Source organism: Ruditapes philippinarum, unplaced genomic scaffold, assembly GCF_026571515.1.
Source record: "Ruditapes philippinarum isolate M1 unplaced genomic scaffold, ASM2657151v2 ctg1654_1_1_1_1, whole genome shotgun sequence".
Lineage (NCBI taxonomy): Eukaryota > Metazoa > Mollusca > Bivalvia > Venerida > Veneridae > Ruditapes > Ruditapes philippinarum.
The window spans coordinates 53,338-71,475 of NW_026864100.1; the positions used below are offsets into that span (position 1 = coordinate 53,338).

General features: G+C 29.3%; 1 protein-coding gene across 2 annotated transcripts in view; it reads left to right on the forward strand.

Moving 5' to 3' along the window:
- Positions 1-932: 932 nt before the first annotated feature.
- LOC132724430 (neuropeptide S receptor-like) overlaps positions 933-18,138 on the forward strand; it is a 30,795-nt gene continuing 13,589 nt past the window's right edge. The window contains exon 1 of one of the 2 annotated variants that reach the window (XM_060709288.1): positions 933-1,197. In XM_060709288.1, coding sequence (XP_060565271.1) covers positions 1,102-1,197 — 96 coding nt within the window. In that variant the 5' untranslated portion in view covers positions 933-1,101. Of the gene's footprint in view, positions 1,198-7,523; positions 7,813-18,138 lie in introns of those variants that run through there. The other variant, XM_060709290.1, reaches the window with a different exon arrangement.

An 18,138-nucleotide genomic window follows, 5' to 3' on the forward strand; every position in this document is an offset into this window, starting at 1 on the left:
CCTCTACAAAGCACATTGTAGGACAGTAAAGTTACATCAGATTAGATAACAAGGATATTCGTTTTAAAAGTGCTTTCAATACCGAAAAGAGATATATAGCCGATGTTTTATGTGCTATCAAAAATACCTGTTGAAATGTCATATTGTTTATTGTATATTTAGTATTTTCGAGTTTATTTTATGTACCATTCCTTAATAACGCTGCTTTGATTTGTTTGATTGAATAAACATTCTCTAGTAAAGGAACTACACTGAGGTGAAAAACAGACAGACATAAATTTGAAAATCTTACATTGATTAACAGGAAAACAAGGGAAATATGAAAAAGATAATTGATAAATTTATTCCACACCTTATAAAATATAACAAATGCTAGTTCAGCGTTTGAGCCACTTAATCTTAAAATAGAGATCATTAACGAGTCCTATCTGATTAAGCCTCGTTTCCATTTCCAGAGTGCAAAATCCACATCAAATGCATATCATACCACATAAAGGCTCATTTATATTTTCACTGTCCAGTATATCAATATCAACTGCATGTCTTACTCGATCTTGTCACGTTTCCATTTTCAGAGTTAAACATTCTTATCATTCCGGATTGTACTTGAATTAACAAAATTCTGTCACAAATGTGAAATATAAAGGACATTATACATAGTTGAGACCAATACTGATTATAAAACAAAACTGTCCTAGATATACCAATCGGAAAATTTATATGATCTTACATGTTTATATTTATAAATAACAGTGATTTTTTATCATCAAGATCTAAAAGTCTCAGTTTCTGTTGGTTATGTAGATAGCCTGAAAAATAACGCTAGCAACATCACCCCCACAGTGTTACTAAAAGCTGTTATTGGTGAAAAGCTCTCTGTGAATGTTATATGAAATGCCAACTTACATACGTATTGGACGGGCGAAACACGTTGGGTTAAACAATAGTTATTGTCGGATCAGCTGTCATATTCTTGGATATATTCTATTTAAGACTGTTTATTTCAAATTTTAATAATTATTTGAATGTGAGATTCCCTTGGATGTATTGAAGCTACATATATGTGCTTGTTGAAGAACTGAACAGAAATTAGCAACAAACATGACTACAACGGAAGTTATGACTACGACGGAAGTTGAAAATGTTACAAAATCAGGATTTGATGAAGATGGATGGAACTTATATCCATTAGCAAGGGTATTTATGATTTGTGATCTCAATTAAGTGTGATGAATCTATTCAGAACTGTTAAATGAGATATAAAAAATTCTTTAACCCACCGATTTATTTTCTCTGAAAAGAGAAATTTCCAAATTGTGTATAAATATGAACCTTGAAGATAAAAGATTTTTTACATAGATTTCGTATTGAAACATGTATTTATGAAAAAAACTTAAAGAGTAGTATTATCAATATGATAAAAAATGCACCAAATTGTGGTAATTGCAAGTTCATTAATCCACTTAAATCTATAATTTCTAACGTCGGATTTGATTTTTGTTCAGTAGGTACTGACTCTCATGGTGTATTAATCAATTTAGAAAATTTATATTTTTTTTTGCATGTAACTTAATCTATCGTGTGTATAACATCGCATTTATTCAAAAATGAATCACTTGATAAGGATTCAAAACCACTTTCAGATAATACAACAATCTCATCAGCAGCCATGCCTTAGAATGTAAGCTAGTATGTGTCATGTGCAGACAGACAAAAAAGAAAGGAAAAAAAAGATAGCAATTTTGTTAGCTTGAAGACCATATTCTTACACACTTCTAGATTGATAAACGCTATACATGTCGTATGCATTGCAGTGTCACAGAATATGTTTTGAAAAAAATCAAAAGCTTTATTCTTTTCGTGGAGCTGTGAAATACAAGATCTAGTATTGTGTAAAGTTGAATAACAGAAAATAACTAATAGTTTTATTCCGTTTAATTGATGCTTTCCGATATTATATGATAAATACTCAAAGTGTCATTACCTATATTATATACTATATTATATATTATACGTCAATAACAAATGTTTACACCATTTTTCACGTAATTTCTTATGTTGGGTTTTATTTCACACTATCATTGATATGGTAACGTGTAAAAGCTCCAGATCTATGCGTCATGTACCCCCTCCGCGCACCTGAGTAGAGCCATCAACGGACTGCATTCATAATGGATAGCTTCCTTACATGAAATAATACAAATTTAATTTCCGGGTGGGAGTCGAATCCACAAATGTGTGGGAAAGTCTTCTAGTACTTTAACCATTTGGCTATTACCGAATTTATGTTATTTTAAACACTTGTAAAATCTAAAAAAGCAACATAAATACATTTAAAGTAAATTCTTATGATATATCAAACTAAAGTAAAGGCTATTATATTTATATTGTATTACGTAAGCATTTCAATTAACCAAAAGGTAAATACAGTGTACACTTTTATATGTTTCTTATTTTAAATATTTTTAATTCGGGTATTGATCAATAAAATGTTTACATATTCATATAAAAAGACTCATAACATATTACAAACCCTATAAATGTTGAATGATGTTTGTATACGAACGTACATAATTACCAACAAACTATGAAGATAAGATACAAAGCTGAACCTTTTAAAAACTTCTTACCACATAAAAATTATCAAGGCAAAATAATTGAATTTTTAAAGTATATCCTCAAATCCAAATACATAAATAAATCACTATATATTCACCTGAATGCATATTATATAATTGGCAATTTCTTCAGTCCAGGTTTTCATTTCTTTATTAGATAATGTCCTATTTTTTTAGAAGGTAATCATTTTTTACACACTCATCAATTACCATCTATAATTTTCTATTATCAAAGAAATTTAACGGTTATCAAGTATTGTAAATTATCTTATTCAGCACAATATAAAGTTCAGGATCATTGAGTATTTAATGATTGAAACATCTGCTTTACGTTAAACTTGTCAAAGTACTGAACTAAACTAATAAGAAAATGTTCACTCTAAAGATGAGGGGTATCATGTTTTAATAGTTTCTCCTCAATCTATGCTAGTAAATTATTGTCGAATAATTCTTATATCATTGTTTCACAATATCCACCTGTTCCAAATGTTCTAGAGTATATATCCATGTTTAAGAATTTTACATCATGGTTTATGGATATACATGCCCAATTCTTTTCTATAAAAAAATGACATAAATACAATCAGCTTTTAAAATCATCTTAAACAATATAATGTATGGAACCAAATTTATCTTTTGGATTATTCTAAAAATAATTATATTATTATAATACTTTACGAAAAATGTCTAAAATAAGAAACATATGAAAGTGTATACTGAATTTACCTTTTAATTGAATGGAGCGCTAGTATAATACATTGATAGATCAAAGAATACATCAAAGCATATTCATTCTTTAAAGTCAATTTTGATATTCCTGAACATACTTATTTGTTCCTACATAGGCAACTTTCGTTTGGTGCATTTTAGTTAAACTTATTTTTCCTATAACGATGTTGCTGCAGCAGATGCTAACTAATTACACTGTATAACCAAATTCACGTATGATAGCCTCTCTTAATCATATATCAGTAATAACTAACATATGATGTTAACAGATCCACTTTTGTCTCTATCTTTGATGAGGTAAACATAAGTTAGAACTTTTGATATAAAATCGTCAAAATTAACGATTAAGAATCGAGAAATAACTTTACCTTTTTTGTTTCCAAACGTTTTAAACACATATATTTAACAAACGCTGTTTTAACCCATCAGAAAATTAAATAAGGAATATTAATTCTAATTCGTCACTTATAAAATATAACATGTCAGTTGTTTCATAAAATGTCCCAATAGACCAAGTGAATCACTTTTATGGATATTCCAAAGAGCGTTCTCACTTTAAACATGATAAAGTTGTGTTTTCGAAACAATATTGTAAGTAAAGTAAAATAATGCCCTAGCAAAATGTTCCATGGTTAATACAAATAAGTTTCGTCGAAGGAAGTCAATATACCTATTATTTGTACATGCTAGAATTTAGTAATCGATTTGGCATTATACTAAAAATGTATGTTTTTGTTTTCCCCAGCGTTCACATGCACAATTGATAGTTTATTTAAACCTGTGACATTTTAAATCATATTGATACAGCTTAATTAAACCCTGACTATTTTTGACATTCTTAAACATTTTTTAAATACAGATCCAAATGTGTTTTTGAAAAATTATAGAACATTACCATTTGAATCTGCATATTTGGTAAGATCATTTAAAATAGGTCAAAATGACAATTTTCTCGCATTTTTGCGTTAAATATTGTCTTAAATTTTATCTTTTAAGTATCAGCGATTTTGATACCATCGAAAATAAACTATATTTACGCAAATATAATGTATAATCGTTAAGATCATAGAGGAAAGGATTGAGTGTAAAAACACAAAACATTTTTTTTCGGGAATAGATTATCTTTTAATCAATTGATTTATAGGAAAAGCAAGTACGGTAATGTAGAGAAATGACTGAAAATTAAGTAAGGATATGTTATGCTTCGCGTGTTAATGAACTTATTATGATGTTATTCATTCACTATTCCATTGTTTAAATGAAAAGTTTATGCTTTACCTTCATTGCTGAATATTTTTTACATGATTGTACTGACATTGTCAAGACTCTATTTTGAAATCATTACTAATCAAGTTCTTTGGTAAATGAATAAGAGACCTTAAAGTTAGTCATGGACCAGTAGAGCGCCTCGTTGGACTACTTGAATGTGGATATACAGGCTTGTTTGACTCTGCCTTGTTCTTCTTTATGTCGTATATAAATATATCTATGTAAAAAAGAGAAAAAATATTTAACCTATGTTTAAGTTAGCTTATGAAAATTTTATATTGCATATAAAAATATGTGAAAGAGGCTAAATAGTTTATTGTCATACAACATTTACAAAAATTCTATTTTATGTATAAATAGCGAACACAATTCCTGTTGATCGCTTTCCGCGTAGGTTCAAACCCCTTCAGAGGCAAACTGTTGGAACAAAAGACTTGAGTACTGGTTTGTTCAAGGAAAGGATTTAAGAGTGTGTCTTATATAAGCTTCTAGCGTCCTTTACAATCGAACTGAAATGAATTCTGTATAAACTAAAACTCTTGTTGGCATAATTTACAGTGTCGAAAATTAACAAGATCTGGTCACTTAAACATTTAACAACAGCATGTCAGAAGAAACACACTATTTTATTCCTAATATTTTATGGCCTCTCCTACTTTTTTTCTTGTTCTTAAATGGCACTGTTCGGAAAATAAATATATTTTATTTGATGTAATTCGTATATTCGGTGAAAGACAATAGAATAAAATATCGACCTTATAACTCAAAGATGAAGGGTCATATTAATTTGATACTGCTTTTTAAATTTTATAATACGTTTGGTTGTTTATTTAGTTGCTTCCTTCTACGGAGCATTCTTCTTCGTGATATTTTAAGGAAAAGACAAAAAATTATGTTATATGGCCGTGCAGTTCTGCGCGATAATCATATCACTTATCTTCTGTCGAGAACAAACGCTCGTATCGCTGACAAATTTAATTGCATATGATTGTATAGTTCATGCCTGAAAAGATAAAAATCAGCATAATCTGCATCAATCATTGTTAAGTGGGTCACATCAATGGGTTATTTTCATACTTATAACTATCTTTATTATCATCGTTTAAGGGGCGCGACATCGACACTGTGTTGTTCATATTGCAATTCCCCAGCATTACAGCTGTACTTGTGGAGGAAGAATTCAGGAGCCACTTTGGGAACATGAGTAGAACATCTAACGTTCTGTTAGCCAGCCTGAAAGCTGATATGCAAATCTAAAGTCTTGTTCGTTGTTTGATACCACAGTTGTAAAGGGGTGTGTCATGTAGCGTGCATTTTTGATCTGAGATAATATCTGGAAAAATATCAGTTTATTTGTTATTTGAAAGGTTGCTATATCTATATTTTACTATTGCAATGATCTAAAGCAAACAGCAAACAAGCGCATAGAATAATAAAACTTTTAGACTAGAAAAGTAGAAATATCAGCATCAAGTTTTCGAATAAAGATTTCACATCTTTATCTAATAATTCTTTAAATTTTGAATTATTTGTGATCACACGAGCGCGATCAAGTGCCTTTTCAAATGTTACTGTTTCTATGGTTGGAATAGCATTTTAATGTCAACAAAATGCAGACAAAATTACAACTAATCATAGATCGCTGAACCTTTTTAAGAGGTAATCCTTTCATTTACAAAGCAAAATGTTCATTTTTATGTTTTGTCAATGCCTGTGATTCAAAATTAATGCACGAGATATTAAACGTATTGATACTCATAACGCCTTACAACATGCAAATATGTCATTAAGCATTCGTTATATACTGCCCTAGTATGATATTCAATATGACACAAGCCGTATAATCAACGCAATGCAGTTTAAATGTTACAATTTCTTCCAATGTTGTTGTCTTGATGACATTAATTTCTACAAAGCTTTGGCTTACAACATTATTTCAGTTATTACCTCTACAAAGCACATTGTAGGACAGTAAAGTTACACCAGATTTGATATCATGTATATTCGTTTTAAAGTTACTTTAATACCGGAAAGAGATATATAGTCAATGTTTTATGTGCTATTAAAATATCTGTTTAAATGTCATATCTTCCAATTAGCAATTATAACCATTTATCTTGACACCTATTAGAATCATAAACTGTCCAGCATGTCAGACACTTGATTATGGCGAAGTGTGAAAATTAAAAGACTGAGAAGTATAATGACATGGAAAACAAAAATTAAAAGATTAATAGCTGGTACTACACGAAATATACAAAAGGATAAATTATGCTATTGTATCAACAAATTCAATAAACTTTTTTAAAAGCCTATAATTTTGCCATTTTATGCATTTAATCAGCTTCATATATTTTTCATCATGTCTTCTTTAACATTTGTCTACTTATTCATTTTATTCTGAACTTTTGAAATCCGGAAACTTCCAAATTCCGAACTTTTTGGCTAGTCTCAGAGATGTTCTTTTTTCAGAAGTTACCCTGTATATCATACCACATATAACCTCATTTACAATTTTAAAGTCATAATATCAATATGAAATACATGTCTTACACAATCTTGCCTCATTTCCTTTTCCGGGGTAAAGAATATATCATTCCTGATGGTACACGAATTAACTTCTGTGAAAAATGTGAAATCAAAAGGACAAAATACAAAGTTGAGAACAATACTGCTTTTATGTTTTTTTTCTGCATTGGGCAATGTTATATGTATTTGTGTTTGCATTTCGTATAACATTCACAGAGAGCTTTTACCAATAACAGGTTTTTAGTAACACTGTGGGGTGATCTTGCTAGCGTTATTTTTCAGGCTGTCTACATAACCAACATAAAAAAATAGTTTAAACTTAGATCTTTAGATCTTGCTTCTACTACAATCGGTGGTAGTCATATAAACATGTAAGATCATTATCGGTTTGGCAAAACAAATTGAGTTTAAAACAATAGTTATTGTCGGTTCTTGGATACATTTATTAGGCTATATTAAAAATGATATATTTTAAAATTTATTAATTCTTTAAATGTGAGTTTCTCTTGGATGCATTGAAGATAGATATATGTGCTTTTTGAAAAACTGAATAGAAATTAGCAAAAAAAACATGACTACACCGGAAGTTATGACATCGACGGAAGTTGAAAATGTTACAAAATCAGGATTTGATGAAGATGGGTGGAACTTGTATCCATTAGCAAGGGTATTTATTTATAATTTGTGATCTCAATTAGATATGATGAATCTATTCAGATCTGTTTGATTAGATATAACAAATTCGTTAACCTCCGGCTTATTATTTTCTGAAATGATAAATTTCAAAATTGTGTATAAAATGAAATATTATTTTCTGACCTTGATGATAAAAACTTTAACACAGATTTCGTATAAAAACATGTATTAATAAACAGTATGGAGTAACATTACAATCATATAAGAAGCTTTTGCACCATTATATCACCTCATATATCTTTAATTATTCAAGTATGTATTTTATCTGTCTAAATACAAACATTCATCTTTATTGCTCAAAATTAAAAATCGCAGTACAAATTACAAAATATTGCTGGTTATTTCTGGTTTGTTCAGAAAGGAATTTACATTTTTTTAAAAAAAAAGTGAAAGTATCAAATAATTTAAAGGAAACTCTTCTATCATTTTTCAAAATGGCTTCTCGGTTAACATCTTTTGAACTTTTTGATATTCATCAATTGGATTTTTATTCTAAAAAGATCAACCAGTCAACTCCCTGTGGTGTGGTTGTATATTTGGTTTTTCATATCTGATCAAAGTATCAAAGAATGATAGCATGGTAACCTTGCGTATGATAACGTCAAGGGCTTAGGTATGAAAAAAAAACGCATTTGTGATTAAAGATAATTTTCAAAAAAAGTTCATTCTTTTTTTATCTTATTTGTACTATTTTTTTTATCTTTTCTTTGCCTATATTAAGGGTAATAAATAAAAGAATATCACTTTTAGCAATTGCATTATTTCAGTTCTCACAAAAGAAGATTAATATCATGTTATATGAGTTAAAGTTCTGAAAGTCATCAAATTGTTCCGCATCAATATGAATATAAATCAACCACCTGCTAAGGTCAAATATCTCGCGAGCGATTTTTCAATACGTTCAAAAGCAAAACCCGTTCATTAAAGCTATGAAAGGTGTAAAAATACAAAAGATGAAGACAAACTGGTTAATAGACCAAGAAACACTTTAATAAAAATAAGTGGTTTCTAATTGAATTATTAAATAAGTATATTATTGTGACATACCTTATTTAGAAAAAAGTGTTAGATATTTTATTTGTTATATTGAACGAATCCAGTAAATGTTATTTAACTATCTAATTACATTCTTTTAGATCTTAATAATTTATGCTCACAAATTTATTAATAAATCTCAACAATTATTTAATATACACTTATTTTCAGTTATATAGAAGTTAAATGCATATCAATTTGACTTTACCTTTCGTTCAAGTTTGTTCATTTGGAGCTTTAAAAAAAGAAAATATTCTTAACCATAAATTATTATATTAAGTAAAAAGTTAACTTCTATTAATTGTAACCAATTATTTTATTTTAACACATCACAAATTGATATGTAACTTGTGTTGGTTGTCATGTTTATTCACCTAAGTATCTTAATGCAATTTTGCAGTATTTAAACTGCGTTAAAGGAAATTGCACTTGAATGTTACATTAAGTTTCATACAATTCGGTGTTTTTGAATACTATATATTGCATGTTGACACATTATTGTGTTATGCACTCTTCATATTCCTACAGAATCACTAGGCTATTTTTTTTTATTTGGCTTAATTACCTAACTTCAATAGAATAATGAAAAATAGTATCCCTTAAGAAAGCCCAACACGGCAAAATTGAAAATATTGCAGGCTCGGTGTGATTGAGCCTGTTCATGGACGGTAGTTGTAATTGCAAGTTCATTAATCCACTTAAATCAACTTTACTGTCGGATTTGATTATTTGCTCTGTATGACTGTACTGACTCTCATCACGAACATGCAGAGGAATTTTATAAGTTTAAACTAAATATAAGTTAAGTTGCTGGCTAAATAATAACACTAAAATATTCATTTTTAAATTACACAGAAATGCTCTTGGCACTCACTTTACAGTTATTCATCACGAATATTTTTTTTTTGAAATGTAGCAAATCACGTAAAGGTTTAGGCAAACAAAAAATCAAATTCCAACACTCTGAAATATAGGGAGAAAACAAGGTAGTTCATAAATCTTTTGAAATCTATTACCTTATTGTCTGATTTAGATTTGTTTTGTCTGTGGATACTGACTCTCATCACGAATATGTAGGGGAAGTATATAAGTTTTAACTAAATACGAGAAATGTGGCTTCATGAATGACGACACTAAAATATACATTTGTAGATTACACAGAAATACTCTTGGCATTCACTTTACAGTTAATCATCACGAATACCATTGTGTTTGACTGTTACGAAATGTAGCCAATCGCCTCACCGAAAGGTTTCATGTTGTAGGCAAACAAAATTCAATTTCAATCAATCTGGAATCTAGAAAGAAAACAAGGTATTCTTATCAGAGATCGAGATCAGTCGTGGGACTTATATAGTATATATCACAGTTAAACCAATGCTTATATAAAATTATTTTAGAAAAATCAACTTATAATCATATTCACTGTAGTTATTTCGATAATCGTTTTATTCGTTGCCACAAAAAATAACATGATTTATATATACAGGAGTATTTTCCTTCTTTATCTAATGTAACAGTTGCACAGGAAAACTAATTAAAATGTTCTATTTGAATTCAATGTTTCCTTTTTTAAGTGGTTCAATATTATATTAACCATACAAAAATGATAAATTCTGCTTTACAACTTTTAGGCAATATAAAATACGAGTAAATTTAATACATTTTTTATTTTTATTATAAAATAATCTGTAAAAAGAAATTAATTCCTAACAACATAGTAATTCAAATCTTATCACATCTTATGGTATTTATTAAAATGCACCAAATACATCTAAATTACTCCAGATAAACGATGCTTTCCTTCCTACATAATATACATTTTAAGCTTCAGGCTACAAGATTAGTGAATAAATATCATTATTATCATGTTTAAATAACAGTTAGAAACCTAAATTTATGATATCGGCTGTAAAGTCTGTCTGTGAATATGCAACTGCTTTAATTTTGCAGTAATTGCAATGCAAATGAGAACCTTTTATCGCAAAGAGCTCCACAAAGCCTCAAAATAAAAATAAAAACTTGATAATCTAACGCAGATTATGTTGATCACTTAAACGAGTAAATACCGGTATGTAAAAAGGATAATAAGGAAAAAGTCTGACGTAAATTAATTAAATTGATTACCAATATTTAATGAGTTTCTTTGTTCGATTTGAGTTAAACGGATTTAATGGCGTTCTATGGCGTTTTGTACGAATTTCAACACATTTGGCTTCATTATAAAAGTGGAATGAGCAAATGATCTGAACTGTTGCACATATGCTCTTTGTATAGACCCACAACATATGGTATAGGGGAATCCTAACAATTTAATTAAAGTCCTTTATGTCAAAAAACCCTCAGTGGAGTCTCTTTGTAAGAATATTTGCCAGCGTAAAATGAATAAGTTAGTATAAGTTAATATAAATAATATTCCTAGTAAGATTTCCTTAAATAATACCTGGTCAAAGTTTAAGGTATGGCCATCCTAATGCATTACCTTCGCATTGAAATGTATTCAAATAGACTAGAACTACTATTGAATACATTGAAACTGAGGGCCTGGGGTTCAAAACCCAGAAGAGTCAACTTTCTTTTCTTTTTTTCTTTAAACATTTATGTATCTCTCATATCCCTTTTTGGCAGACGAAAATGTTAAATTTTAAGTATTGAATTACCATATAGGTATTTATTGGCTAAATAATGCTAAATCTAACAAAAATATGGTACCTCATACTTTGAAAGTGCAGTTATATCAAAAACAGACGGTAGAAGTATTTAATATTTTGCAAGATCAAGCAATATACTTTTGACAAAATTTAGGGAAACTTAAAAATAGGCACTCATTTAAATATATTTTTTTTAAATTAGACTCTCCGAGTAGGAATTTGGTCAAACACATGTTAAAAATGGGTGTGGTAGGGTAACATTTTTATAAATATTTCATAAGTTTTTGGGAAAAAACAATCATTTTGCTTATGTGGATTATTGGCTGGATGTTTCTTATAAAAATTAATGGGAAAACATTGTTTAAAATGATAATATTGTATATTATTTAAAACTTCTTATTTTCATCCTTATTTATGAAAAAGGGCCCTTATAGCAACCAAAATTAAATTCAGAAAAGTGGCCATAACTCGACTTCCCAACGGTAAATTTGGTTTAAATTTTACATACAGGTGTCATTTAAGGTGTATGTCTGACCTATGTTGTCATTTTTTTCAGTTCCTTATAGTGCCCGCTTTGATGGTCATTACCTTAAACTCATAATTATTACGATATTCGTGATGAGCTATAGTTTATAGATACACGGTAATGATTAATTGTACAAAAATCACTTAAAATTGTTTGAAAACCACCGTCAGATAATATAACTATCTCATGCCTAAGGATGTAAACTATTCTGTGTCATGTGCAGACAGACAAAATTAATAAGCAATTTTGCACTATGTTGTATGCTTTGCAGTGTCGCAGTCCTTATTAAGTTCACACAATACGTTTTGAAACAAATCATAAGCTTAATTCATGGAGCTGTAAAATACATGCCTAAAATCTAGTATAGAATAGAATATATCTTATAGTATTATTCTGTTTGATTAATGCTTTACGATATTATTTGCTAAGTACTCAATGTGCCATGGCTTATATCATATGCAGGATTTCAATTACGAATTGGTTCATCATTTATGATGTATTTTTCTTTGGTTTTGTCATACCATAACTGTTATGTTAATGTGGTACTCTCCAGCTCTATTTGTGCCTCGGGTGCTGCACTAGTTCAGGCATGAGCTGGCACATAAGTAAAACCATCAACGAACCGCAAGCAGGGTGCATTGCTTTCTCACATAAAATAATTCAAATTCCTAGGCGGGATTCGAATCCACAACTGTGTTGGGCTGGTCGTTAATTTCTTTTACTTTCACAACTCGGCTTTGGCCGCATTTATATTATTGTAAGCACAGTAACATCTCCAAAATATGATATATTTAAGGTTTATACTAATGATCTATCAAATTTATGGAACAGCGATATTTATAATATACTAGCATTCCATTCAATGAAAATGTAAAATTAATTCAATATTAAGTTCCATGTTTTTTTTTTATTTAAGATATTTAGTTTTCACGATGTGTTTCTATAAAATACTTACCTTTTCATATACAAATACTCATAACATATCAAAAATCATATTATTGTTGGATGTTGTTTGTATACCAGCGTACTCAATTATGAATGAACTATGGAGAGAAGATACAAATCGTAATATTTTAAAAACTTCTTTCTATATCAACTATTAAGGCAAAATAACACATTTAATGTATAATTAACAATTTTTTTCTGTTTATGTTTTCATTTTATTAGATAATTTCTTAATTATTAGATTTCAATTATTTCTACACAGCCATCAATTACAATTTATAATCTTCTATCATAATAGAAATATTAAGGTTATCATGTATTGTAAATAATCAGATTCAGCAGAATATTAAAGTCACGAACATTGAGTATTTAATGATTCAAAACACCTGCTTTATGTAAAACTTGGGAAAGTAAATGGGTTTTGTATAACTAATAAGAATATGTTCATAATACATATGAGGCGTGTCATGTTTCAATAGTTCCTTCTCAATCTATACTAGTTGACTATCATTGTCGAATAATTATTATATCACTATCTCACAATATCTGCCTTTATATGTTTCTAGAGAGTAATTATGTTTTAGAATTTAACATCATGTTTTGTGCCCAATGTTTTCTGTAAACAGAACAAAATTTTAAAGCAAACACCTATTAAAATCATCTTCAACTATAAATGTAAGCAACAAAATTTATCTTGTGGATTATCATAAAGAATATATCAAAGCATATTCATATGTTAAAGTCAATTTTGACATTCCTGTGTGTTTCCAACATAATAAATTGTTCCTACATAGGCAACTTCAGTTCGGTGCATTTTTATATGAACTTATTTATTTCCTATTTATTACACTATTGCAGCGACAGATGCTAACTGACTTTAACAAAATTCACTTATAATAGCCTCTTTTAATAATATGTCAGTTATAACTAACATATGGTGTTAACAAATAAACTTTTTTACTCTCTTTGATGTTGGATTACAGAAAAGTTAACAGTTAAAACTACAGATAATACAGTGTGGTAATAGTTGAACGTATAAATCATCAAAATTTTTCCAAATGTATTAAACACTGTTTTTTGAGAACGCTGTTTTAATTCTCATCTCTAAAATTAATCTTTTTGCTGACGATACCAGTTTACATATTACTGTTGAATACCCTGCTTCTGCTGCTGAAACACTTCAATCTGATATAGACAAGATATCAGCTTGGGCTAAAAAATGGAGGGTTACTTTCAATCCATCGACGTCTGAATCTATGATTATCTCTCGTAAAAGAAATAAACCCTTTCATCCTTCACTTCTTATGCATAACCAACAAATAACAACCGTAAACAGTCACAAACTTCTTGGCCTCCACCTTTTAGATGATTGCTCGTGCATTGTCACATTAACTATATTACCGAACGAGCCTGGATGAGGATACTTATTATGAAGAAATTGAAGTTTCAGCTTGACCGTAGATCTCTTGAAGTGATATATTTAACTTTCATTCGACCGAGTTTGGAATACGCCGATGTTGGCTATCTAAACTGCACACAATATGAGAAACTTGAGCTTGACAAAATTCAAAATGAAGCGTCTCGTATTGTGTGCGGTGCTACAAAACTTTTATCATTAGATAAATTCCATAGTGAAGTTCCTTGGGAATCCTTAGAATCTCGAAGAAATAATCATATGCTTATCTGACTTTATAAAATGAAAAATGGCTTAACACCAGATTACTTGTGTTCTTTACTTCCACCTACTGTAGGCGAAAATTCAAGGTACGATCTACGCAATGCTACAAATATTCAGACTATTCGAACACGAACAACTCTTTAAATGCTTTTCTTCCAACTGCTCTGAATAAATGGAACGCCCTTCCAACTGAAGTACAAAATTTACGTTCACTGTTCGCTTTCAAATCCCATTTGAGACGAAGCAGCTCTAGTTGTCCGATTTATCTATTTGAAGGCGATAGAAAATGGCAGATCTACCATTCTATCGTACTGAATGTAGTTCTCTAAATCAGCATCTATTTAAGAAAAATATTCCCCTATCTCCTCTTTGTCAGTGTGCCATAGTGAAAAGTAATTACAACTTTTTCTTTGAATGTCAAAGCTATGTTGACAGCAGGACCTCTTTTCTTAACACTATATCTACTATTTGTTCAGCAACTCTCCAAAAAGTATTAAATGGAGTCCTAAACATTAGTAATGATGCAAACAGAAGACTGTTTGAAGACGTTCATACATCCGAGAAAGCAGGAGATTCTCTTAAGCATATTCACATCAGCTCGAATCACTAAATAATTCCCATTTAAATCGTCGAACTATCCGAATGATCCACATTTCAGTTATTTCTTCTTCTTTATTATTTTGCTGAAAGTTTCTTCTTACATTTCTTTCTATCTTAATTAACGTTATTTCTCTTTAATTTTATATTACAGAATGATGCAGTCTTGTATTCTCATTTCTTTTTTGTATATATTTTTGCTTTATATTATAACTAAATGTTAGAAACGATTTTGACTTTAACTTCTTAAAAACAATGTAAAATCAGATATATTTCAAGCAAGTCACATATACTGTCATGCCGTATTTTATGCATTGTAAATCTATAAGGAGAAGGCCTTTATAAGCTCAGCTTTCGGACCCAATCCTTTTTCAACATATCATGTTTGTATTGTGTACATTACTGTCTGTATATATATTGTGAATTTGTTCGAAATAAACTATGTTTAAACTAACTCTCATCGGATTTAATCAGAACTGTAAAAAGGAAATATCATGTCTAAATCGTCATTTATAAAATATAACATGGCATCTGTTTCATAAATTGTCCCAAATGTCCAGGGGGATTTGTTTTATAGAGACTTCAAAGAGCTTTCTCACCTCTAATATGTTTAAGTTACTGTTTTGTTTTCGAACAAATATTGCAAGTAAAGTAAAATATTTTATGCTAATCCTAGAAAAATGTTCCATACTTAACACAAATAAGTTTCGTAGACCTATTATGTGTACATGCTAGACTTGACGCAGTACAGCGGCTGCTTACTCCAGTTTGTGTAGTGCGTTTTAAGCCAATAATTTTGTAATCAATTTGGCATTATACTACATATTTATGGACGATCACTTGCACAATTGATAGTTTCTTTAAACCTGTGACATTTAATTCATGTTGCTGCAGCTTACTCTGACTATTTTTCACATTCTTAAACATTTTTTAAATACAGATACAAATTTTAATGAACAATTATAGATCACTACGATTTGAATTTCTGAATTTTGCAAGATCGATTAAGATAGGCCAAAATGATAATTTTCACGTATTTCAGCGTTAAATATTGTCTTAAATTTTATCTTTATAGTGTCAGAGATCTTGATCAATCGAAAATAAACTGTATTTACACAAATATAATGTGTTAGTGGTAATTTCATATAGGATAAGAATAATAGATAAGAAGATAAAAGAAGAATAGTGAAAGTATCAAATTATTTCATTGAAAAAAATGGACAAAATAATTTATAAAACAATACACTCGTAATTAAATGCATAGTGTATTTAAACATACCTTCGGTGTAACAATATAACGCTAACTAAAACGCTAACTAAAGCACATTATAATACAGTAGGTAAATACATGCACTGTCAGGAAAACAGACAAGTAAAATCGTCTATCATTTTCTAACTAGCTTCTAGGTAAACATTTTTAGAAACTTTTTAATATTCATCAATTGGCTTTTAATTCTAAAATGACTAACCAGTCAACTTCCTGTGGTTGCATCTAAGGTTCTTCATATCTGATTAACGAATTATATCAAAGTAATATTGCGTATGATAACGTCAACGGGGGGGGGGGGGGCTTGAAAAAATGCATTTGTAATTAAAGATTAATTTTAAGTGCAAAAGAAAAAGTTCTGTTTTATCTTACTTGTAATATTTTTTTTATCTTATTTTTGCCTATTTCTATTTATCAGGGTAATTTTTAACTTAAAGGGAAAATCACGTTTAGCAATTTCTTTGTGTGATTTCAGTTCTCACAATAGAAGGATAATATTATAATTAAGCCGAGTTCTGAATGTCAACAAATTGTTCCACATCAATATGACTATAAGTACGAATGACCGATGGGAACATTTCAACTTCATGAAATCCCGTTTTCATCTTCGCGAATTCACGATTTTAACTTCGTGAATGCACGTTTTCAACATACGGAACGTTTTGAATTCATGAAGTTGAAATTGTGAATTCATGAAGCTGAAATCGTGAATTCATTAAGTTGAAATCTTAAATTCACGAAGTTGAAATCGTGAATTCGTAAATTTTGTCTGTTGAAATTGTGTATTCTTGAAGTTGAAATTGGGAAATGGTGAAGATGAACACGACAATTCAAGAAGTTGAAATGTCACCACCGGTCTTTCGTATATAAGTCATTTGCCTGCTAGGGTCAATAGACTCCGCAAATATTTCTCTCGGGATTATTTCCATTCGTTCAAAAACAAAAACAATTCACAAAATCTGTGCGTGGTGTGAGATTGCTGACGGAGAAAACGTGTTTATAGCCTTGTTTAACACATTAAGATACGCTTTAGTAAAAAAATAAGTGGTTTCTAATTGAATAAAATAGATATTGATATAATTTTTCATAAATAAAATGTAATATATTTTATTTATTGTATTGAACGAATCCAGTTGTTATTTAACTACATGTATATCAAATCATTCTTTTAGATCTAAACAATTTATGCTCATAAATTTATTTATACAAGTACAACAAGTATTTTTAGATATATTAAGTATATATATTAATGTTTAATGCATATCAATTTGACTTAAGCTTTTGATCCAGTTGATTTGGAGCTTTTAACATTATGTATGCCAAATGTTACATTGTATTGTATAAAGAGATTAAGTCTGTCATCGTTATTGAATATATTTAAGCAACTTTAACAAAATTACCGTAAAAATATAAATATTATTAACCAATCATTATTTTATAAGAAATTAAGTAAAAGTTAACTTCTATTTATTCTAACCAATGATTCTATTTTAACATATGAATGACACAAAATGATGTGTAACTTGTGTTGTTGTGTTTAATTATCTAAATCTTTTAATGGAATTTTGCTGTATTTGAACTGTGTTAAAGGAAATTGC